The sequence below is a fragment of the Rhinatrema bivittatum genome, chromosome 2 (assembly GCF_901001135.1).
Source record: "Rhinatrema bivittatum chromosome 2, aRhiBiv1.1, whole genome shotgun sequence".
NCBI classification, from domain to species: domain Eukaryota; kingdom Metazoa; phylum Chordata; class Amphibia; order Gymnophiona; family Rhinatrematidae; genus Rhinatrema; species Rhinatrema bivittatum.
The window spans coordinates 25,670,371-25,696,262 of NC_042616.1; the positions used below are offsets into that span (position 1 = coordinate 25,670,371).

Genomic DNA, 25,892 nt, shown 5'->3' on the forward strand with positions numbered 1-25,892 from the left:
GTGAAGGCTTGTTGCAAACTTCGGTATACAAAAACTCACAAATAAATATTTGTGCTTTTGTCAATTGATTTTCCATGGTTGAGGCTCTAATTCTTTTATTATTTTGCATATTCCAATGATTCTTTCCCCTCAGACTGGTGGAGTCACAATTATTGCTTTCACTCATTGTTAACAATTATCCAGGCTTAAGGATGAAGACCAGTTTTGTCCATTTACTTTCGTACTTCAGCACTGTTTGAGTTTTTACATCTGTAAGACCCGCACCACCTTCAGCTGCTGGAATGTACAATCTCAGCATACACAGACTCTTATAAGTTACTTAATGAATTTGGAGAAGTTTTATTCTTCTTGCATCTAACCCTTTAAGATCTTTATGAGGCTATTGTAAAATTCCAAAAACTATAGGAGAGTGCAAGAATTACATTTGACTCCTGTGTAGTTTCTCTGGTGACATGCAAGTTCTTGCTTTGACTGAAGCTTTTACCACACATAGTACAAGGACTTGGTTTCACTCCAATGTGGATTCTCTGATGCCATATGAGAGATATCTACCTGGTGGTAGCTGAAGTTTCTTGACTGATTGAAACTTTTAAACCGTAATTACATGTAAATCAATTCTTTCCTATGTGGATTCTCTGGTGGCGTTGAAAGTTGGATTTCAAACTGAAGCTTTTACCGCACTCGCCACATGTAAATGGTTTTACTCCAGTGTGGATTCTCTTGTGGCATTTGAAGTTTTCTTTCCACCTGAAACTTTGACCACATTCAATACACATAAATGGTTTCACTCCAGTGTGGATTCTCTGATGGCATGTCAGCGATACCTTCCGACTGAAACCTTTACCACACTCACTACATGTAAATGGTTTCTCTCCAGTGTGGCTTCTCTGGTGGCATTCAAAGTTTCCTTTTCGACTAAAACTTTTACCACATTCAATACATGTAAATGGCTTCACTCCAGTGTGGATTCTCTGGTGGCATGTGAGAGATGCCTTATGACTAAAACCTTTGCCACACTCACTACAGATAAATGGTTTTACTCCATTATGTATTTTCTGGTGGCCTATGAGAATTATCTTCCGGCTGAAAGTTTTACCACACTCAATACATGTAAATGGTTTCACTCCAGTATGGATTCTCTGGTGGCATGTGAGAGATGACTTATGAGTAAAATCTTTACCACACTCACTGCATGTAAATGGTTTTCACTCCAGTGTGGATTTTCTGGTGGCATTTGAAATTTCCTTTCCAACTGAAACCTTTACCACACTCACTACATGTAAATGGTTTCACTCCAGTGTGGATTCTCTGGTGGCAAGTGAGAGATGCCATATGATTAAAAGATTTACCACACTCACCACATATAAATAGTTTTACTCCAGTGTGCATTTTCTGGTGGCATTTGAAGTTTCCTTTCCGGCTGAAACCTTTACCACACTCACTACATGTAAATGGTTTCACTTCAGTGTGGGCTCTCTGGTGCATTATGAGTTTGGACTTCTGTCTAAACTTTTCATCACACTCAGTACCTATAAACTGACTTCCTGCCTGGGGAATTGTTTTCTGTTGAGAGAAGTCTGTCTTCCTACTGAAGCTTTTTTCAGCCGGAATACAAGACAATGGTCTCACACCAGTACGTTTTTTTGTGTCTCCTGAAATGTCTTTCCCCTCACCTAAGTTTTCATTGTGTTTATTACTTGAAATTGCTCTCTCCTCTGATTGGAATGTTAGTGGGCCTCTGAAGTTTTCATCATCAGTACACATGAATAATTTTTCTTCTTTCTGTGTTTGGTTTATGATTAGGTCTTGCTTTTGAAGGATATTTTCTCCATGTTCAGAACATGAAAATGTTCTCTCTTCTGTTAAATCTCCAGAAAATGGAGACAAAGAGAACTCAGAGTGGAAAGATGCCCCATCTTGAGGGCAATGAGATAGTCTATTACCTGTGTGTGTTCGTTGGTGAATTGCTAAGGATTTCCTGCTAGAAAAGTTTTTCTTACATTCAGTACAAGTGAAAATGTTCCCTTGAGTGTGGATTCTCTGGTGTAATTTCAGGGTTAACATATGTTTGAAACATTTCCCACACTGAAAGCATGGAAAAGTTCTCTCTCCTGTGTGGGTTTTCTGGTGCAATACAAAATGACATTTCCTATTAAAGATTTCCCCACAGGTGTCACAGTAAAAGGATTTTTTCCCTTCCTCCTCTCTCTGGTGGAGGTCAGAAATCATTTGATCACTGTTATTACTCGGGAAGGGTCTCTCTGCTCTCAGGTCTCTCTGGTGGAGGTCAGAAATCATTTGATCACTGTTATTACTTGGGAAGGGTCTCTCTGCTTTCAGGTGTCGCTTATGCTCAGGGATGTCTGTGAGCTCCCTGTCACTTCTCTCACATGCAGTGACGCCATCCAGTGACTCTGCTGCAGGGTTTCGCAGCTGCTTCTCTGATTCCTGCTGCCTTTGACTAGTGTTTCTCCCCTCAGTCCTCTGGTAAAGATTCTCACAGACATTTCCTGATTGTGTTGGTGTAATTGCTAGTACTATAGGGTATTCTTCTTGATTCTCCTCCCTCTTCTCTTCTTGTACGAGCTCATTGTCTGCTGGATATAAAAAGAAGAGTGTATCAACCCCTGTATAGAGCAGAAACTTTGAAACAATCAATAAACAAAAAATTCTGCTACTTATAGCTCTTATACTGCTATATTATATATAGAAAAGGTGTGGATGACCATCATAAGTGTCTAGTCACTGGCTCTTAATGATGCCTTAAATGACACTGAGACCTGGATATAAAAAGAAAGAATTAATCATGTGTCAGTGAAATGGCATGGAAAGCTATCAATGACCTGGGATCATACACTGACCTCATGGGATGTCCGATATTAGAGAATTCTGTAATGTAGCAGAAGCTTTAGGAGATGCCTGTGAAAAATCCTATGTGATGTCTCTATAGACCTCCTGTTTATTTAATTTATTTATATATTTATAAATCTTATACCCTGCCTCCAATGCAATTGCTCAGGCTGGGTTACAAAAATACACGCACATTCAATCCCATATAAAACAGATAAAACAAAAACATCTTTACATGATAAAGTTTTCAAACCCTTTCCGAATTCTTTTAAATCACACCGGAGAAGCTTTCCACATAAAAGATGCTGAGGAAGGAAAGGCTCTCTTACGTGTTGTTAGCAATCAGTACTCACAAGCACAGGGAACAGAAGCAGCCCTGGCCCTTCAGCCCTCAATGATATCGGTGGCTCATATCCTCCTAACTTAGAAGACATCAAACACTTTATTTCTGAATATCACTAACAGTTTCACCTAAGAGTGACTCTGCACAGGGAGCCAGTGAAGATCCTTTAACACAGGAGTTGGGATCATACCTACCCCTGCCACTAATGATGTGACATTTTTATCCGAGCAGCAATAAAGCTGTGGCAATACAGGAACGCTGGAGATCACACAGGTCCCTGCTTTAGGATTCTTGTGGCTCTGGTTCCTCTGGGCTTATCTACTATTTATTTAAAAAATTTATTTAAAAACATTTATCTGCTTATAGTGGACCTGTCATACTAAACAGATTACAATAAAATTAAAAGAAACCACATTTAATATACCGTATTTTCCGGCGTATAAGACGACTTTTTAACCCAAGAAAATCTTCTCAAAAGTCGGGGGTCGTCTTATACGCCGGGTATCGTCTTATAGGGCACACCTGCTCTCTTACCAGTTTCTCTCAATCAAATGCATTCTCTCACTTACACACAGGCTGGCTGCTTCTCTCTCTCTCTCACCCCCCCCCCCCCCCCCGAGCACAAATAGTAGCTGCAGCAGCTTCCTCCTCCAGCCCCCGCAGGCCAAGAAAGAAGAAACCCATCGGCCGCGGGAGGCTCATGCTGCTGTCTCCTTTCCCGATTACCAGCTCCTTCGACTGCTCAGGGCCGTTCCTGCTGTCGCCGCTGCAATTTTTTCATTCGGCACGGCTTTCTCCTTCCCGCGCACCGCACTGCCGTTGCCGCTGGGCTATCAGCACGTTCAAGCCCAGCGGGAACGGCCAGCGGTGCAAAAAAAAAAAAAAAAAGCTGTGGCATCCGCGGCTGCCCTTTTCTTCTTCCCGCCCCCCCCCCCCCTTTGAACCGGAACAGGAAGTGATGCGCGGGAAGAAAGAGCCGTGCCGCGTGAAAAAATTGCAGCGGCGACAGCAGGAACGGCCCCGAGCAGTCGAAGGAGCTGGTAATCGGGAAAGGAGACAGCAGCATGAGCCTCCCGCAGCCGATGGGTTTCTTCTTTCTTGGCCTGCGGGGGCTGGAGGAGGAAGCTGCTACAGCTACTATTTGTGCTCGGGGGGGGGGGGGGGGGGGGGAGTGGAAGTGAGAGAGAGAGAGAGAAGCAGCCAGCCTGTGTGTAAGTGAGAGAATGCATTTGATTGAGAGCATGTGTGTGATTGAGAGAAACTGGTCAGCGAGCTCGTGTGTGAGAGACAATGAAAGTGACTGCTCAGAGAGATGACTGATGTGTATGTGAGTGTGAGAGAGAGAAAAAGCATGGAAGTGAGAAATCTGGGTATGTGAGAAAGCATGGGAGTAAGAAGCCTGATTATGTGAGAGAGAGCATGGGAGCGGGAGGGCTGGCTGTGTGTATGTGTGTGCGCGTGCATATGAGAGAGACTGGTTGATAAGGTGACGGTGTGTGTGAGAGAAAGAGACTGGTGTGTGTGAATGTGAGAGAAAGAATGTGATTCAGGGAATGAGAAGCCTGTGCACGTGGAGAGTGAGCATGGAAATGAGAGAGAGACTGGTGTGTGTGTGTGTGAGACAGAGAAAGTGATTATGAGAGTGAGAAGCCCGTATATGTACGGTAAGCAGAACACGGGAGTGGGAGGCCTGTGTGTGTGTATGGCATGAGAGAAACTGTTCAGGAAGATGTCTGGTGTGTGTGTCAAAGACTGTTTGGGAAATGATTGGTGTGTGAGAGACAGAAACTGGTCATGGGGGCATGACTGGTATGGTGTGTGTGTGTGAGAGACATGGGCCCTAAGGAAGAGGAAGAGGAATAGGAGAGCTGCTGGAGGGGGTAAGGAAAGGTGGCTTTTTAAGTTTATTTTTCTTGATTGACTGCCATTTTAATTATTTAATATTATGTGATGTGTCTGCTTTTTTGAAATATTTTATTGGTGTTTGGAGAATTTTAATAGTTTTTATGAGTTTTTAATTGTTGGATGTTATTCTGTTCATAGCTGTTTTGAAACATTTATTCTGCTTATTAGTATAGTTTTACAATTATTTATGTGTGGGGATCTATAGCTGCTTGCTAGTTCTGTTTTCCTAATAAGAGGTATATTGGTTTTTAGGGCCTGATATACGGTATTTGTAGTGTTGCCTTTTCATAGATAGGGTTGCTCCTGTTTGAGTGTAAAATTATTTTTTTTCTTAAAAATATGTATAAAAAAGGGGGGGGTCGTCTTATACGCCCAGTCGTCTTATACGCCGGAAAATACGGTACATATAACAACACATCTTTATCTATAGCACAGATCACTCAAATCCCTAAGATTTCCATCTTTTCTATTACATTATATAAATAAAGTCGTTTTCCAACTTTCCTTGTAATCTGTATAATTTACTTTCTTTTTACTGAGGAAAATCGATCTCAAGTATCAGCATAGAGAGGAAATCTCAGGGATGAGAGAAAAAGAAGATGAAAGGATCAGGTATGGGGAGAGAAGAGTCAGAGGAGCAGGCATGATGAGAGGAGGGGGAGAGAGGCAGACCTTGTGAACCTATTGGTAAATCCAGGCCTGCTTGCACATTTCCAGCATGGAGCTGAATGAGGAAAAAATGACTTTTAGTAAAACATCCTGTGTATTTATTAAAGTTAGAGATAATGCAATCCTTACCTACAGAGCTCAGGGTCTCATAATTCTCCTTCACCTCCCTGTAAAGCTCCTTCTGTCCTTCATCTAAACAATCTCCTTCCTCCTGGGAGAAAGAGACAGCGATGTCCTCAAACGTCACTGGCACCTGAAACACAAACCAGAAACACTCAGGGGCACGTGGAGGGGCTCAGCTGGCTTTAATCTCATAACATTTTATCAAGGAAGAGGGGACACCAGGACCCCTCATCCCCAGGAACTGCCAGACTTGTTCCCCTGGACTCAGTTTCCTTTCTGGACTCGGGGTTTACAAGTCTAATCCCAGAGACCCAGAATATCAATCGTCTCTGCCTGGATAAATCAGTGAATAATAAAACCCCAGATCTAACAGAGCATTATCCAGAACATGAGGAACATCTGATTCTGTCACATCAGGAGGGCTCACTGTGCTCTCATCCTCCTGGTTTGCTCAGTCCCTAACCTTGGGTCATCTTTGATGCCTCTCCCTCCTCCTGCACATCCAAAACACTGCTAAAGTGAGTCAGTTCCTCCTCTATAACACTGCTAAAATCGATCCCTTCCTCTCTGAGCCAAAACCCTCCTCCCCTCTCTTATCTCCTCCTGCTTAGACTTCTGTAACTTGCTCTTTGCTGACCTCCCGCTGAATCGTTTTTCTCCCCTGCAATCTCTTCAACATTCAGCTGCATGACTTCTCATTCTTTAACCTCGCTATGATCATGTAACCCCTCTTCTCAGGTCACTACACTGGCTCTCTGTCCACTTCCACCTACAGTTCAAGCTTCTCTCCCTCCCCTACCAATGCACTCACTCTGCAGCTCCTCACTGCCTTTCTTCTCTTCTCTCTCCCTTCCTCGTGAACGCTGTTCCTCTCATCTGTGCCTTTCTCCTCCACCACCTCCTTCCGATTCCCTGCTTTCTGCCTCTCTCTGCCGAGTGCCTGGAAGAGACTTCCTGAGTCCTTGGCTCTTGTTCCCTCTCTGGCCATAAGTGAATCCAGTTTAAAAACTCACCTTATTGATGCTGCTTTTAAATCCTAAGTTCTCTCTAAGACACTTCTTCCAGATTCTTGTTCGCTGTGCATGTTTGCCTTGATTAGACTGTAAGCTCCCTGGAGCAGGGACCGTCTCCTATGTGTGTCTGTGCAGCGCTGTGTATGACTGGTAGTGCTTTAAACATGATCAATAGTAGCAGTAGTGCTAATCCTGTCATACGATTAGATATTTCAATGTCTCTGTGTGCATCGCATCGAGATGATTTTTCAAATTAGGAGACTAACAAAATACAATCAATGAATCAAATAAATAGCAGGGCAGGAAGAGTTTGGGGTCCTGGGGAGTAACCTGGCTCCCATTTCCAGTTATTTCCATGGGTCACATGCAGGATGATTAAGTGATGAATTATATTTAATGTAAAGTTCTGATTTTCTATAGTTTCCACCCCTGTGACTCCCTGCGTAACTTCATAACCTGCACAAATTTGGTGACATAGAGAGGGGCTCTCTGGGGGTGGGAGGGACATTTTGGGGGCCTGCTCTAAACCTGTGTGGGTTTCTTTAAATCTCAAAGTGGGTGAGTTTTAGTGGCCGATTTAGTGCTGAAGCTTGGGTGTACAGAGCACGTACAAGTCTGCTTTGAATATTATCCGGTGCAGGTGAATCCCAGCGCTGCAGACGCATTTACACTGCTTGAACGTAAATAGTATCCCCGCCCCAGCACACACCTCTCTCTTACTGTTACACGCACAACCCGAGGGCAATGCTCAAAAGCCCATTTACAGGCAGAATAGGAAAGCTAATTTTCATTCCTGGAATACCACAGATCAGTCCAGATTCCTGGGTTTTTCCTCCCTTCCAGCAGATGGAGACACCTGCAGTCCCTCAGTATTGACCTGTACCCAAGAGAAGATGATAACTATTAAACCAATACTAAAAATCCTGAACGCAAAATCCCACAACAATCAGAAGAAAGGTGAATTCACAACAATATGTAAATTTGTTCCAAGAAACAAAAGGGAAACAGCCACTCTTACTGATGTATACAAAACATAAGTAAGAGCGGATTCTCTCCCCGCAACGAGTGATCTCTGGACTGATCCTATGGTAAGAACCAATTTTCCTTTCCTGTTAGTACCTCAGATCAATCCAGACTCCTGGGATGTACCTATGCCCCCTTAAAACCGCTGGGACCTTGAAAGTCCTGCTCGTATAACACTTTCACCAATCATATGGAATCCAGAGTCCAGATGTCCAACTGATAATGTCTGGTGAAAGTGTGTAATGATTTCCAGGTAGCCACCATGCAAATCTCTTGCAGGAACATGTGTTGCGACTCGGCCCAAGAGGTCCCCTGATGAGTCGTCGAGTGAGCCCTCAACCCTTGAGGCACAGGCCAACCCTTACAAATATAGACCGAGCCAATTGCCTCCTTCAGCCAATGCATAATCGTAGCTTTTGACGCCTTACACCCCCTTCTTTGGACCACTCCACAGCACAAAGAGGTGATCTGCTTTCCTTAAAGTATTAGTAGCTTTAAGATACCTCAATAATGCTCGCCCGACATCCAAGATTCAAAGCTCTTTTGGGAGAGGCACAGCCAAATCCAAATCTGGAAAGGCCGAAGATTCACAGTCTGACTATGAAGGAACGCCGAAACCAACTTTGGCCTAAGAGAAGGCACCAGGCACACAGACACCCCAGACAGTGAAATCTGCAGAAAAGGGTCTCGACACGACAAAGCTTGAAGCTCTGAGATTCTCCTGGCTGAGCAAATAGCCAGGAGAGTTAAATCCTTAATGGCTGCCCTTCTCAGAGGTTCCAATGGAGCCTTGCACATTCCTCTAAGAACCAGATTAAGATCTTTCTCAAACAGAGGATGTAAATTCTTTGCTCCCCGAAGAACGGACCATATCCAGATGTACGGTCAAAGGACATCTGATACGTCGGACTGTATCTGTCAACTATCCAAGATAGAAAATGTTCAAGCAGATTGGTGGCTTGTCACTTTAGACATTTCGGCGTTGTATACTAATGTATCACAAGATATGGCAGGGGCTGTGGTTAGAAAGGTTTTGGAAAAGACCGTACTCTTGAAAGTAACTCTCTATGTCAGTTAGCTAATATTTGTTTATAGAAAAGTTTTTTTAAGCTTGGAGAAAATTTGTACCATCAAATAAAAGGAGTCCCTATGGGGTCAACAATGGCCCCTTTGATCGCATGTCTATACGTTGGAGAGTTTGAGGATAACTATATTTATCATTCTGAGTTTTGGAAATACATAAGATTTTGGGGTCGGTATATAGATGATATCCTGTGCCTACGGACAGGATCTTTGAAAGATTCACGTAGGTTTGTTCAGTGGATTAATACTTGATGTGAACTTGCAATTTTCTCATAACTATCAGCAGCAGCACATTGCTTTTTTAGATTTATGGATAGTTAAGTATCATGGGGTGTTTCAGACATCTATTTTTCAAAAACCAACTGACAAAAATACTTTGCTGCATTATAATAGCTTTCACCCACGAGCACTTAAGGATAATATTCCTATTAGTCAATTTATGAGGCTGCGTTGAGTGTGTTCAACTATAGAGTTATTTAAAGAACAGGCAAAGGAATTGTTACACAGGTTTTATGAACGAGGATACAAATGGAAGTGTGTAAAAAAAAGAGCATTTAAACGCGCTTAAAATGCGAATCGTGAAAATCTTTTGATTCCTAATAATAAATCTCGCTTAACTCGCCTTGTTTGTGCATTACCTTTTTCTAATATTTCTACTGAAATAAAAAAGATTATTGTAAAACATGGGTCGGCGTTACAGATGGATTCAATATTTCAAGGGTTGCCTGTGTTTGCTGTGAAGAAGAACCTGTCCTTGCGTGATCAACTAGCGTCATCTGATTTGAGTGGGGAAAGTCAACAAGGGATAGAGGACTAATGGTCAATTCCGTTGTGGCACTTGTTTGGCGTGTCCTTTTGTGGAAGTCACTTCAAGGGTATATGTGGCAGCAAAGCAACGGGTATATAAGTTACCTGCAAATTATGACTGTCATTCTAAACAGGTGGTTTATGTGATCATGTGTCCGTGTGGTTTATTTTGCATTGGACAAACAAAAAAGAAGAGTACAAATACTGGAGGCATTTGAGTTGTATACGCACGAAAAAGGAAGGTGCCCCGTTGGTGAAACATTGGTTGTTTATCTGGCCACCAGTAAGAAGATCTGAAATTTTGTGTTATTGCACATGTGGATTTGAAGAGAGGGGGAGATGTTTCTGCAAGTTGGGTTAGAAAGGAACAGCAATTTATATTTGACTGGGGGACAATAGAGCCGGACGGAATGAACGGAGAGATCGAGTGGAATGTGTTTTTGTAATGTGTATATACTGGCAATGTATAATGTAGTTGGGCTGTTTTTTATTGAATGACGTGAGGAGGTGTGTTTTTATGTTTAGGAATTGCGTGGCTTTCTATGCATCCTGATTAAGAGTATGAGACAATTAGAGGCGGGGTTTGTGACTTATTTAAAAGTGGGTATGCGAAGTGGTGAGAGAGGGTTTTTTGGGGGTCGATGTGCGCCTGCCTGTATGTGCACGTTGCCGTCATGTGATTGAAAGGAAGTCTGGCGGTTGTAAGGCGGGCAAGGTGAGTGACTAAGAAGCATATGTGTTCTGTTTTAGACGTGCGGTGTTTGTTTCGGGTATTAAGATTCTCAACCGTGATAGTTTTTCATCTTTATATTGTTGTGCAGAGCCTTGGTTTAGGCGAAGTGATACCGTGTGAATTCAGGCAGCGGGCTTAATATCACGCTGAAATCAATAGGCATGCGTTAGCGTTGAGTGATTGGATTTTGGATGTGGGGGGTAGTCCAGATGTGAATGGAGTCCTCTTTATTAGAAAGTTGGTGAAGGTGAGCGTCCGTGGTAAAAATGTTTTAGTGACGTGGCTCACTTTTTTTGTGAGAATAATAGCGTTAATTATGGTTACGCTTCACTTTATTCACCTTCTAGTGAAGACTTTTGTTAAAGTTGATGATGATGAAGCCACATGGTGAAAATGAAGGCAGTGGCTTTTTGACAACGTGCTGAAGAAAACACGTATGCGTAGGCGTTTGTTAAGAGCGGATTGGAAGTGTGGAGAGCAGTCCATATGCATTAACTCCTTTGTGGTCATGGTAAATAGGTAAGTGTTACATCAGTTGATGTGTATGGCTGGTATGGGGGTGTTTAGTTTAAAGCGTAGTTGAAATCTGTGTATATTCATAAATTGAGCAGTGTTTGTATTTTATTATTAGATTTAATGGTATGAAGGATACAACTGTATAAATGGAGATATAAAAACTTTTTAGATATATTGAGTGGTTTAAGTAAATAATTTATATAAATAAAAAGTTTTTTGTGATTTGAATTATGTAAATACAGTGTAAAATGTAATTGTATGTATGATATTTTGTAACATTTATATTTTGTGTCTTCATGTGTGCTGTCTTATATTTTTTGGAGATATTGTGAAAATTGTGCGTCATAAAAGATGTGGGGGTTGACATGGTTTTAATTGGATGTCCCCTGAAGAAGACGAGTGGGTCTGTCGAAACGAAGTCCTAGTTGGGTTATGAGATTATTGGGTTGGTGGGGGGGGGGGTTAATGTATGTTTCATGTTGTGTGTGTATAGGTTGATATTTGGAATTGAAAACACCATTTTTTTTGTATTTGGAGATTGCAGACAAAGGACAGCACAAGGTCACTTCCTGCACCCTCAGAGAGTTAAAGGCCAGACTATTAGCTAAACCTTCCTGCAGAAAAGTTAAAATATGTGACACCGTGGTTAAAAAAGGATGCACTCCGCTAGTGATACATCAGGACTCAAAGACCCTCCAAATCCTCACACACACTAAGATTGTGAAAGGTTGCCTGGCTTGTCATAAGATGGTAATAAAAGCTTCAGAATACCCCCTCCATCTCAGCCGTCTCCTCTCAAAAGCCAAGCTGCGAGACAGAAGTGAGCCACTGAACCAAAAATATTGGGCCCTGGCAATGAAGATTCGACAGATGGTCGAACTTCAGTGTCCCATCTATGGCCATGTTGGCCAGATCTGCGAACCAGGGCTGACGTGGTCACTCCAGAGCCACCACAGTCATTTACCCAATGCTTCTCCATCCACTGTAGCATCTTGCCCACCAGTGGCCATGGAGAAAAGACAAAGAAGAATGCCTCGAAGCCAAGGCAGAACAAGAGCATCGATTCCTTCTGCCCCATGTTCCCTCCGGTGGTTGAAAAAATGAGATGCCTTGGTGTTCTGTCTGGTCGCTATGAAGTCTATATGGGGATACCGCCATTTTCTGTGAATGAGCCACAGCTCCCAGGCCCCGGGGTCTAGTTTCCTCCGACTGAGAAAGTCCACTTGAACATTGTCTGTCTATTCCAGTGATGTAAGATGCCACCAGCTACTCCGAGTGCTGTTCCACCCAGAAAAAACAACCCTTGGGCCTCATGACCTACTGCCTGACTCTTGGTTCCATCCTGACTACAGATGTAGGTCACAGTCGTTGCATTGTCCGAAAGAATCTGCACTGGAATGAACGCGTAACCATGGCAGAAAGGCAAATAATGTGAAAACACACTGCTCTCGTTTCTAACCAATTGATAGACCATGAAGCTTCCTGTTTTGACCACTGGCCCTCTGCCGACTGATCCTGACATACTACCCCCCCTCCCCAATTTGGAAAGGCTGGCATCGGGGGTGACTATCACCCAATCCGTAAACTCCAGTTCCACACCATGCTCCAGATTGGCGCAAATAAGCCACCATGAAAGACTGTCTCTGCATTCCCCAAATGGAAGGGGAAGATGAAATTCCTCCAATAACGGATTCACATTCTCTATTCCTAAATCTTACCACCACACTATCAGCAATTATAGGTGTCATTCCATTAGTTTTAGGGTTACCTTTTCCAATTTATGGTACAAAACAAAGTTGTAACTTGTGAATTTGAGTGTGTTTTAACAGAGTTATTGATGAATTATCACAGCCATATGTGCAAGTGATTGTTATTATCCCTAAGTGCAGTATATGCTAGTTTAGAAGGACAAGGTTGTGTTTCCATTGAGTTTGGTCTAATTGGTAGGTAAAACTGTTAAACTGGCTTGCATTTCTAGGTGAGATTGCAGTGATTACTTGTAGTTTGCTTTGATCTTTTGCTTGTGAATATGAAAGCAGTGTGAATGTGTTTGCCTACCTGTTTATTGTTTTTGTGGCCTAAAACAATCTCTTCTACCACCCTGAATACAGTCAACGTTAGAGGTCAAGTATGACCCTGAACCTCTATGCTTCCTTTAATGCAGCAGCGTTGGAAAGTGACCTCCTTAGGCGGAGTTATGCTTAACGAGGACGGGTAAGCTCTAGATAGCCAATCATTAGGATGGCTTACACTGGACGACCTAAGACAGTGGCATGTCCCTGAGTATAATGATTGTCCCCAATCATTGAGAGGAAATAATGGAAAAGTAGGCTATTTGTTAATTGCTGCTTAAAAAGAAAAACTCTCTCATATGTTGACAAATACCTGGAATAAAAAGGCCTGAACAGTATGAGAATGCAGAGTAAATGTGAGATTGAGACTGAGTAAGCAAAGCATGTGTGATGTTTGTGAGACACGTGAGCGAAATGTACTAATAATATAAGAGAACATGAAAGCCATTTTTTTTTTAACAGTCTAAAAGAGGGTAATGCAATTTTAAAACAATGCTATGTTTATTCCCATAAAGAAATGCAATCTTGTTCTTTCAGTTTCCACTATTCTGATTTATTTGTATAAGATTGAGTTAGCCCACCATTAGAACAGGTAATGCCAGGTAGAGGTCATTTAATGTGAAGAATTATTAGCTATAATTCTTCAAGAGGGGAATGAAGATAGACTGGAGTAAATAATAAATAATAAAAAGACTAACTCAGCAAAAATGGAGCACAAGTGAAAAACAGGCATTTCTGTGAGAAACATGAGCAGTCCAAGGCCAGAAGCCAGTGAACAGAAAAAGTATATCTCAGATAAGACACTTGGCAACCTTTAACATTAGCCATGGTTTTAGAGTAGATTCAGTATTTTTCCATCTCTTATATGGAAGTCCCGGAAAAGAAAAGAATAGTAAAGCACTTTTCTATCAATGATTGTATATAAGAAAGCTGTATGCCATGTATTTTTTGAGTAGATTTTGAGGCAAGTCATTGTTGGCACTGTCTCAAACTACTCCCGAGAATTGACTGTATTTCTCGCATTCTTAACTGTCTCTTATTTCATATTTTTACTTAATAAAAGATAATTGCTTAGTTACAAGACTGAGAAATTTCTTTACCAGCAATACAACCCAAGAGGAAAGACCCCTGGAGGGACATTTACCTGGAGACATCTTCACCACAGATGAACAGATGCTGAGTCCATCTGTCTACACTAAGGAAAACAACATTATCAGGTAAGTAATTTCTCCATTTCCTATTGTGTATCAGATGGACTCAGGACCAATGGGATGTATAAAAGCTACTCCCGAACTGGGTGGGAGGCTGCCCGTGACCCACTTAGTACTGCCCTTGCAAATGCCGTGTCCTCCCGAGCCTGAACATCCAGGCGGTAGAATCTGGAGAAGGTGTGAATGGAGGACCACGTCGCCTCCCGGCAGATCTCGGCAGGTGACAGCATTCTGGTTTCCGCCCAGGACACTGCCTGGGCTCTAGTAGAATGGGCCTTGATCTGTAGAGGCGGTGGCTTGCCTGCTTCTACGTAGGCCGCCTTGATGACTTCCTTGATCCAATGGCTATGGTTGCCCGCGAGGCCGCTTCCCCTTGTCTCTTCCCACTGTGGAGGATGAAAAGGTGGTCCGTCATTTCCAGGTATCTGGATAGGAGTCTGCCGATGTTGAGCTGGCACAGACTACGAACTTCTTCCGAATTCTTCGACTCATCTGGCGATGGTAGTGAGATGGTTTGGTTAAGATGGAAGTGTGACATCACTTTGGGAACGAACGAAGGAAATGTGCGTAGCTGGATGGTTTCCAGGGTGAGCCTGAGGAACGGCTCACGGCAGGACAGTGCTTGTAGTTCCGAAATGCGATGGGCTAAACACACTGCCAGCAGGAATGTTGTCTTTAAAATTAACAGGTGGAGGGACAGACCTCGAAGGGGCCTGAAGGAGGCTCCTGCTAGAAAATCCAAGACCAGGTTGACATTCCAAAGAGTTACCGGTCAATTTAGTGGTGGGCGGATGTGTTTGACTCCTTTCAGAAAGCGTGAAATGTCTGGGTGAGAAGCTATGCTGTCGCCCTCGCTCTTGGAGCCGTAGCATGACAATGCAGCTACCTGTACCTTGATGGAGTTGAGGGACAGCCCCTTCTGTAGTCCGTTCTGTAAGAATTCCAGGATCACGGGAACCTTAAATGAGCGTGGCTTGATGTCGTGGTCTTTGCACCAGGCTTCAAATACTCGCCAAATCCTTATGTACATTAAAGATGAGAAGAACTTGCGTGCTCGGAGTAGGGTATCGATTACAGCCCCCGAGTATCCGCTCTCTCTCAGGCAAGCCCTCTCAATGGCCAGGCCGTAAGAGAGAATTGAGCTGGATCCTCGTGGAGGATCGATCCTTGTTGAAGCAGGTCTCTGTGTGGAGGTAGTGGCAGGGGAGTCCCTGCTAGTAGTTTCCTCATGTCTGCGTACCACTGTCTTCTTGGCCAGTCCGGGACCACTAGAAGTACTAGTCCCCTGTGTAGCTGTATCTTGTGGATGATTGCGCCCAATAGGGGCCACGGCGGGAAGACGTATAATAGGGTCCCCTGTGGCCAGGACTGTACCAGGGCATCGATCCCCGGGACCGGGGTTCCCGCCTGCGGCTGAAGTACCTGGGTACTTGGGCGTTGGACCAGTTTGCCAGATGGTCCATGTCTGGTGTCCCCCACCGATTCACTATCATTTGGAACGCTGCGGGCGACACCTTCCATTCTGCTTGGTCTAGACTTTCTCTGCTGAGGTAGTCTGCCGTGATGTTGTCTTTCCCAGCGATGTGGACGGCTGCGATCTCCTAGAGGTTTACTTCCGCCCACAACATTAGAGGGTAGATTTCCAGAGACACCTGTTGGCTTCTGTTTCCCCCCTGACGGTTGATGTAGGCCACTGTCGTGGCATTGTCCGACATTACTTTGACAGCTTTGTCTCGGAGTCTGTGATCAAATCGCAGGCAGGCTAGTCTGACCGCCCGCGCTTCTAGGCGGTTGATGTTCCATCCCGACTCTTCTGTGTTCCACCGCCCTTGGGCAGTTAACTCCTCACAGTGTGCTCCCCATCCTCGTAGGCTGGCGTCTGTGGTGAACAGGGTCCAGGTTGGTGAAGATAGCCTCGTCCCCTGGTTCAGGTGGCTGCTCTGCAGCCACCACCGTAACTGGGTCCGGACTCTGCCCGGGAGTGATAGATGGACGGCATAGTTCCGGGACCGTGGATTCCATCGTGTCAGAAGGGAGCGCTGTAGGGGGTCTCATGTGAGCTCGTGCCCATGTCACTACTTCCAAGGTGGATGTCATCAGACCAAGGACTTGTAGGTAATCCCAAGCTGTGGGGCGAGGTTCATACAGCAGGGCTTGTAACCGGTTCCTCAGTTTTGATCTCCTTGTGGAAGTCAGACTGACCTTGTCCTCTTTGGTGTCGAATCAGACTCCTAGGTATTCTAGCGACTGTGTGGGTTGCAAACAACTCTTGTTTGTGTTGACCACACATCCGAGGATCTCCAGTAGATATTTGACTCTGTTGGTTGCTTGGTGACTTTCCTCTGGTGATTTCGCCCTGCTCAGCCAATCGTCTAGGTAAGGGTGCACGAGGATTCCTTCCTTCCTCAGTGTTGCCGCCACCACCACCATGATCTTGGTGAACGTCCGGGGTGCTGTGGCTAACCCGAAGTTTAGTGTCCGGAACTAGTAGTGACGGTCCAGGATTTTGAAGTGTAGGAAGCGCTGATGTTCTTGATGAATCGGGATGTGAAGGTAGGCCTCCGAAAGATCCAGGGATGTGAGGAACTCTCCCGGTTGTATAACCCTTATTATGGAGCGTAGGGTTTCCATGCAAAAGCGGGGGATCCTCAGGTGGTGGTTGACCGACTTGAGGTCCAGGATGGGCCTGAACGTTCCCTCTTTCTTGGGGACGATAAAATAAATAGAATAATGCCCAGTATTTATTTCTTGTGGGGGCACTGGGGTTATGGCCTCGAGGGCCAGTAGTCTGGTCAGTGTAGTTTCCACTGCCACCTTCTTGGAGGGGTCGTGGCAGGGGGATTCCACAAACTTCTCCGGCGGGGGGGGGGTGTTTCGTAGGAAATCCACGTAGTATCCCTCTCGAATGATGGTTAGGACCCACTTGTCTGAAGTTATCTTGACCCATCTGTGGTAGAATAGGGCTAGTCTGCCCCCTATGGCTTCTTTCCTCGACGGGTCGGCTGAATCTCATTGTGGGGTATGGCTGGGGCCTGGACCCGAGCTGGTTCCCCTCTTGTTGTGCTTGTTCCTGCCCGTAGGGCGGGGCGCTTGGTAGTTGCTACTGTATGGATTGAAGCGCTGTGAACATCTGCCCCTGGAAGATCGGGGGAAGGGTCGCTGGCTTTTCTTATTCCAGTCCTCCGGTAGTCACGGTAACGGGGACTTGCCCCACTTGTTAACCAGTTTCTCTAGTTTGCTGCCGAACAGAAGAGATCCTTTGAAGGGCATCCTTGTGAGACGCGTTTTGGAAGATGTGCTTTACCCATTGATGTTTTTTTTATATGTAAGGACTCCTCCCAAAAGTTAATTGGACAATTAATTGGTTAATTGGACAATCCTTCCTCCTGATCCTACTCGACCTGTCATCTGCATTTGACACGGTCAATCACTCCCTCCTCATCAACCAACTAACAGCCATAGGCATCTCAGGTACTGCCCTGTCATGGTTCAGAACCTTCCTCAGCAACAGAGGATATAAGGTTAAGATTCACAATAAAGAATCCTCTCTTCACCCCATGTCAGTAGGAGTCCCTCAGGGCTCTTCCCTGTCTCCTACTTTGTTTAACATTTATCTATTACCCTTATGTAAACTTCTCACCGACCTCAATCTCAAACACTTCCTCTACGCTGACGATATTCAGGTCCTGATCCCCATCAAGGAGTCGCTCGCAAAAACACTGTCTCACTGGGAAACCTGTCTCCAAAAGATCAAACAGCTTCTCACAAGTCTCAACCTGATACTAAATTCTTCAAAAACAGAACTTCTACTCATCACACCAGAAAACAGCTCCCTCACACACACTCATCCTTCCGTACCAAACGCTACACAAGTGAGAGACCTAGGAGTCCTAATTGACAATCACCTAAACCTGAAAGCTAGCATCAACAAAACCACCAGAGACTGCTTTTATAAGCTCCAAGTGCTGAAAAGAATAAGACCTCTGTTCCACACACATGACTTTAGAACAATTCTACAATCAATCATTTTCGCAAAGCTGGACTATTGTAACACCATCTTGCTTGGTCTCCCCTCATCACACACCAAACCACTGCAAATGGTCCAAAATGCCGCTGCCCGCATACTCACGAACACCAGTAGAAGAGAACACATAACCCCTATCCTGATGGGCCTCCACTGGTTGCCCATCTACTTCAGAATAATCTACAAGGCCACTCTCACCATATTCAAAAGTATCCACCAACTAGCCCCAATCGATCTCCATTTCCCCCTTCGATTACACCATTCTACAAGACCGACAAGAGACGCTTACAAAGGATCACTACAAGTACCTCCAGCCAAAACCACCAGACACATCACGCTAAGAGATCGGGCTTTCTCCACAGCCGGTCCAACTTTATGGAATTCCATTCCCCCGGATCTTAGAATGGAACCCAGCATCTCAACCTTCAAGAAAAGACTCAAGACGTGGCTGTTCACACAGGCCTTTCCTAACTCCAATATCACTTAACTCCCTTCAACTACCACGCTTCTCTAGCTATAGCATTAACAGCCACCTCGTACAATGTTATTATTTACATATATAATTATCTGATCTTCTTTTTCCTTCTTAATCCAAGTTATTGTTTCCCTGTTATATGTAACTGCTTCTCTGCACTACAGTTCAAATTGTAATGTTTATTATATTTACACCCCTGTTCTTTGTGAACCAGCATGATGGGACTTCTGTCCTGAATGTTGGTATATAAAAAACCTTAAATAAATAAAATAAATAATAATTGTATTTTTCCTAGTTCACTAAGTTATCTGTTACATGTAAGGGCCCCGCCCAAAAGTTTTTGTTTATTGTGAACCGATGCAATGTGCGAACGGATATCGGTATAAAAGAGATGTTAAATAAATAAATAAAAATGTGTCGGCAGACCAGTTTCGGAGCTATAGTTGTCTCCTGGCAGCCACAGCTGATGACACTCCTCTGGCCGCTGTGCGCACCAGATCGGAAGCAGCGTCCGCAAGGAATGATACTGCTGGTTCCATGGCCTCCCCAGAGGTGTTGGTCCTGGTCTGGGATAGGCAGGCACGTCACTACGGTGCAGCAGGTCACTATTTGTAGGGACCTAGCGACGACGTCAAAGGACTGCTTAAAGATGGATTCCAGACGCCGGTCCTGAGCGTCTTTGAGTGCTGCTCCTCCCTCCACTGGGATAGTAGTGCGCTTCGAGATCGCGCAGACCATGGCATCCACTTTTGGGCATGTCAAAAGGTCCTTGGCCGCCGGGTCCAGGGGGTACATGGCTGTCATAGCTCGTCCCCCTTTGAATGTGGACTCTGGAGCACTCCATTCCAGATCTATTAGCTGCTGGGCGGCTTGTAAGAGAGGGAAATGGCGAGAAACTTGGCGGAATCCCTCTAGCAGGGGGTTCGCCTTAGGCTCCCCCGAAGCACCTGTGTCCGGGATAGCGAGCTCCTTTAGACTGTGGGTGACCAGGTCTGGGAGCTCGTCCTTAGTGAAGAAGCTTCTCATGGTTCGGTGAGGTTCTGTCCCCAGGGGGAGTTCCCCTTCCTCTAGGGGCTCTGTTTGTTCTTCAGAATTGTCCATTTCCCCATAGATGGGGCTTCTGGGCAGTGGAAACATATTTCTAGGCCTAGAGAGCCCTGTGGCATAAGGGTCTTCTGGTGGAGACTGTGGCTGTCTAGCCAGAGGCTCCGTCTGCATGTGGACGAAGGTGTGTAGTCCTTTGAAGAATTCCACCCATGAGATAGACTCTGGGTCAAAGCTAAGGGGCGTTGAGTACCTGGGGGTTCCTGTCTGAGGGGCTGTCCCGCTGGAATTTGCTAGGTCCAGGGTACTCACTGAGGAGCTAGTCTCGGTCCTGGGTGGGACTGGCCCTGGCCTGGGTCTCCCAGGACCTCCTCGCACTGGGCGCACAGGGTGTTGGCCTCTTCGCTTTGTGCGGCTCTGATATGGCATGCTGGGCAGAGGCCTTGGGCCTTGAGCTCCGTTCCCGGTGGTGCCATGGCTGTAGGCGCATAAACCCTTCTTTTTATGCGCTCCGGCGCGTCTAAGATGTGCGTGCGGGTTGTGCGTGTAGATGTACGTCTAAGTTGCAGATATACGCCCAGGCCGATAAGCGCGCAAGGCACGTATAACTTATGTGCGTGGCCCTTGTGCGTGTACTTTATGCACACATGTCTTTTGTGTGCCTAGTCGGTCTTGTGCGCCCGGATCGAGCCGGTGGACAGAGCGGGGAATAGGGCCAATATGGCGACGGCGACCACCTCGGAGGGTCTCCATATGGGAGAACCCTTGAAACTAACTGGGGCCTGGCCCTACTAGGGCGGATCAACCCGGTGGCACGGGTCCCGGCCGGCGACCTGTGCGACTCCTCGAACCTCGGAGACCGGAGTCTATGCTGAAGATTTCTACCTTACCTTGTCTTCAGTGCTTCCCGGTTTCGTTCTGGGCGGTCTCCGGCTGCGGGGGGAGAGGGCAAATACCTTCACTGCCGCGCTCGAGGGTGCCCCCGCTGCCTCTCAGCCGCGCCCGAGATTGGGGGCTAGGTCCTCGCCGCGATTCGGCCACCGGACTGAGGCTCACCTCCGAGGGACCACGGAAATCACCTCGGGAAAACTCAACTGGGGGAGGGACCCGAGGGTATCACCGCAGGAGAGCGGGGCTTGTCTTCAGAGGTAAGTTTTCTTACGAATTTGGGTTTTCTCTGTTGAATTTGTTCTAACGCTGTGAGAGCGTGCAGATAGTCCCTAACTGCTATGGAGACAGAAAATACTGAAGAGCTGCACTTCCTGCAGGGGTATATGTACTAGGGACTGACGTCAGATTGAAATCTGATCCGTCTCCAACTGCTATGAGGAGTAAACTATACCCATTGGTCCTGAGTCCATCTGCTACACGCTAGGAAATAATTATTAATCATCTCCCCTGGTGAAATATTATCTCGTGGGAAAGTTGATAATTTTAAAATATTTTTCCTTTGGAAACATTTTCTAACTTCTTAATTTTCCTTCTGAGTGAAATCGTATCCAGAACTTACTCAGAAGAGTTTGTGAATAAATGTCCCACCTTGTTCTCCAGCGCTTGCAGCCGTCTAGCATGAGCAGAGATTTTCTTCTCCTGGGTCCCTGAGCGCAGCTCCAGCGAGGAGATTTCCCCTTGAATCCTTTCCAACTTGCTGCTCATTGTCGCTTCCAGCCGCACCAGAACCATCCACAGAGAGCCCAAGGTCCTGGGCTGCAGGGGATCCAGAGCCCGCCCTGCCCCCTCCTCTGATTCCGGGGGCTCTGCCAGAGGCTGCACCGAGGAGGGATCTGGCTCTGGAGAAGGCAGAACTCCCAATGCCATCTTCATAGCCTTCCTGGGCTGCCTCAGACGAGGTGTCTGAACTACAGACTGGGACCGCTGTACCCTCGCAGGTCTGGATCCCATCCCTGAAGTCCCAGAACCAGCAAAATCATCCATCGGTCCAACAGGAACATCCATAAGAGTCAGGTGAGATTTCCCCTTTCTATTCGATGTAGTCAGCAGAGACAGGTCAGGCTGAGGACAAGAGAAAAAGAGAATCTGGAGAGTTAATTCCCTCCTGTACCGGGCACTCTGGGAAGTAACACAAAACCCTGCAGAAAACACTCAGCACCTTTGTATCAAACCCATCACACCTAAACAGCACTAACACCCAAAACTCACACAGCAACAATCTAATCTATGAAACGGTTACACCGGAACAGAAGACTTACCATACTGGGTCAGAGCAAAGATCCATCAAGCCCAGTATCCTGTTCCCAACAGTGGCCAAGCCAGGTCACAAGTACCTGGCAGGGACCCAAGGGGTAGATAGAGTCCATGCTGCTTACTAGCTTATGGTAACATGGAATAGACTTAGTTTTTGGGTACTTGCCAGGTTCTTATGGCCTGGATTGGCCACTGTTGGAAACAGGATGCTGGGCTTGATGGACCCTTGGTCTGACCCAGTATGGCATTTTCTTATGTTCTTATCCCAAGAATAAGCAGGGGATTAGTGCAACTCTACCTGAGTAAAGTTTAATGGACCTTTCCTCCAGGATATTGGCCAAAACCTTTTTTAAACGCAGCTACACTAATAGCTTTCACCACAACCTCTGGCAATGAATTCCAGAGCTTAATTATGCATTGAGTACAAATCCGGTTACTTCAAACTACACTCCCTCAAAAAAATCAAACCCCTTCTACACCTCAATGATTTTCACACCATACTGCAAGCATTCATTCTTTCCAAAATAGATTATTGCAACGCTATACTGTAAAGTGCCAGATAAGGATGTTATGCGAATGCTTGCTTAAAGAGGCAAGTTTTTAGGTTGTGTTTAAATTTCTTTGGGCAGGTTTCCTGTCGCAGGAAAGAAAGGAGTTTGTTCCAAAGGACGGGCCCAGCTAAAGAAAATGCCCGAGCTTTGGTGGCAGCAAGTTTGGATAGCTTAGGTGAGGGAATGACCAGAGTAGCCCTGTGCTGTTGCCTTATCGGTCTGTTTGATTTGTGAAAAATGAGGTGATCTGAGACCCAGTGCATGTCTTGGTTGTGTAGAGCCTTATGGATCAGTGTGAGGGTTTTGTAAGATATTCTTTCGGCAACTGGTAACCAATGTAAGTTTTTAAGAACAGGGGTGATGTGGTCGCTTTTATGTGTGTTAGTGAGAATACGTGCAGCAGCGTTTTGTAGAAGCTGGAGCGGCAGCAACGTACTTTTGGGTGAATTTTCATGCATAATATTCATTAAAGAGAGGTTGGCCCCTTGCCCTCTCTTCTGTATATAGTATTTATTCTATTTTATTTCACTTTATATATTTATTGCTCCGTTCACCCCCTCTTTATTTTCCTACTCCAAGTTAAGGCTTCCTTGTTATAATGTAACTGTATGCTCCGTATCTCTTGTTGATTGGTTAATTGTATATTCTGCTTAGTTCATTGTAAACCGAATTGATTTGATTTGTATCAAGAAAGTCGGTATATAAAAGCCTTAATAAATCATTTTGGCTGGTAGGTACCACATGTTTATTTGCAGCCTCAAACAAATGTAGCAAATTTCTGAGGCAAGACTTCCCTTGGCTAAATTCATGTTGGCTTTGTCCCAATAAACTATGCTTATTTATATGTTCAGCTATCCTATTCTTTATGATAGTTTCTACCATTTTGCTGGCACAGACATCAGACTCACTGGTCTGTAGTTTCCTGGATCACTCCTTTTGTCCCTGTTTAAAAATTCGCTTTACATTGGCAACCCTTCAGTCTTCAGGTACCATAAATGATGTTACTGATAGTTTACAAATCTTCAATAGCAGGTCTGCAATTTCATTTCTTAGTTCTTTCAGCACTCTGGGATGTATATCATCTGGTCCAGGTGATTTGCTACTCTTCAGTTTGTCAATTAGCTCTAGTTCATCTTCCAGGTTCACTGAGATTTGTTTCAGCTCTTCTGAATAGCATTTCTGGCATGGGTATATCTCTACAATTAACCAACCCCAACAATAGGGGAACCTATCATTTATTCCAAAATTAAATATTTTTACAACTACTTTGGGAAATTGTATCAGAAAAATATTGTGCTCTTACAGTCGTCTGGCTCTTGCCCGCAAAGGGCTGCAACCAGTTTCATGTATGTGGCACAAATGGGGGGTTAAAAATTAAAAAAAAAATTGTTTCAAATAAATGAAATTGATGGGAAAGAGTAAATGAGGTAATTGCGTGGGCCACATACACAAAACTGGTTGCAACCCTTTGCGGGCACGAGCCAGACGACTGTAAGAGCACACTATTTTTCTGATACAATTTCCCAAAGTAGTTGTAAAAATATTTAATTTTGGAATAAATGATAGGTTCCTCTATTATTGGGGTTGGTTAATTGTAGATTTACATTGAGAGGATCCATAAGCCTAAAGAGTATTAGTATTTGTGAGTTCATAATGGGTATATCTCTTACATCTTCCTCAGTGAACACTGAAGCAAAGAATTAATTTAGTCTCTCTGCTATGGCTTTGTCATCCCTAAGTGCTCCCTTTTATGCCTTGATCAACTAAAGATCCAACTGATTCCCTCACAGGGCTTTTACCTCGAATGTATATTTTCATTCAAAGCACAACCCATGGAATCTGTTGCCAGAGAACGTGGTTAAGGGAACTTACATAGCGGGGTTCAAAAAAAGGATTGAACAAGCTCCTGAAGGAAAAGTCCATAACCAGTGTGGGGGTTTGGCAGTGCTGACTGTCAGCCTGATTGTGCTTTTTCTAATTCCCACTCACTGTAGTAGGAATAGTTTAGTGGTTAGAGCAGCAAGTTGAGAAATAGGAAAACCAGGGATAAAATCCCACTGCCGCTCCTTGTGACCCTGGGCAATTTACTTTACCTTCCTTTGTCTCAGGTACAAACATAAATTGTAAATCCTCTGGGGATTGGGAAATACCCCCAGTAACTGAATGTAATCCACTTTGAAGTGCCAAGAAGCAGAATATAAATAAAAATAAATAAACTACATAGAGTTAAGAGTTGTAGCAGAGTTAGAAGTTATAGACATAGAAGGTTGCATAAAGGACAAATCTCAGGTTTTTGTAGGCAAGTAAAATTGTGAGCTTTGAGAGGAGCCACTCGTGGGCTAACTCCCCTCTTCTCTCTTTCCCGGGGTGGTGCTTAGCCCCTCACTCAGCTCCTATTCAAGCCACCTGGTCTTGAGGGGATTTTTCTTGGCAAAGCTTTGACCCCTAAATCCTAACATTCTAATGTTCAATTTTTTAAAATCCAAATTTATGGGGAAACCTCTGGGCAGCAATCAGAGCAGCTCATAAGGGGGGCTAAATGCAGGGCGGGGAGGCTGCTGAGATTCCGAATCAGAGACCTGAGCCCGCTTTGCTTTCCCTCCCCTGCTCCCTGTGCAGAGCCCCCTGCCTGGAGCTCCTCACACTCAGCGCTGCTGCTTCTGCTAGAAAATGTCACAGGGACACCGGGAAGAGAACAGGCTGGAAAGGCACCGCTTACCCTCCGGGGCTGAGCTTCACTGCAATCGCTTATTCCTGGTTAAGAAAAGTAAATTGCTTTGTTATGAGCAGGGAGGGTGGAAGAGCTCTCCCTCTTCTGCCTGTGAGCTGCAGCCACCGTCCCCTTCCATTGACCTCCTCCTCTTGCCACCTCTGATTGGCTGCTGCTGCCGATGAGTCATCATTCTGCAACCGCTGGCTGTACTGCTGCTTCAATTGCGTCATCACTCGGCGACTGCTGGCGGGGCTGTCTGCAGCAAAGAAGAAAGGAGCTGATGCAATAATCTGAGCGTTAAAAAAACTGCGCTCGGATTTCCAGCGCACTGCCTAAAAACAGACTTCCCTGAGCCTGCAGCCGCCTCGTGAAGGGGAGGGATCTGGACCACCAGCTTTAACTCCCCATCGATGCACCGGAGCGAGCGTTCATAGGGGTCACCAACCCCCAGCTCGCCCACCTCTACCAGACAGGGAAGGATCCACTAGGACTAGGGTTGCCAACTTTTCCTTGGAGCAGGACCGGACAATCT

The 25,892-nt window shown here is 45.1% G+C and overlaps 1 protein-coding gene across 1 annotated transcript; it reads right to left on the reverse strand.

Moving 5' to 3' along the window:
• Window positions 1–471: 471 nt before the first annotated feature.
• LOC115083154 (zinc finger protein 182-like) lies at window positions 472–25,663 on the reverse strand. The gene is made up of 4 exons (XM_029586962.1): window positions 25,367–25,663; window positions 21,431–21,904; window positions 5,897–6,020; window positions 472–2,597 (listed from the first exon to the last, which is right to left on the reverse strand). The coding sequence occupies exons 2-4, from the start codon at window positions 21,845–21,847 to the stop codon at window positions 1,186–1,188; spliced, it is 1,953 nt and encodes a 650-aa protein (XP_029442822.1). The 5' UTR covers window positions 21,848–21,904; window positions 25,367–25,663; the 3' UTR covers window positions 472–1,185.
• Between the last annotated feature and the right edge of the window lie 229 nt (window positions 25,664–25,892).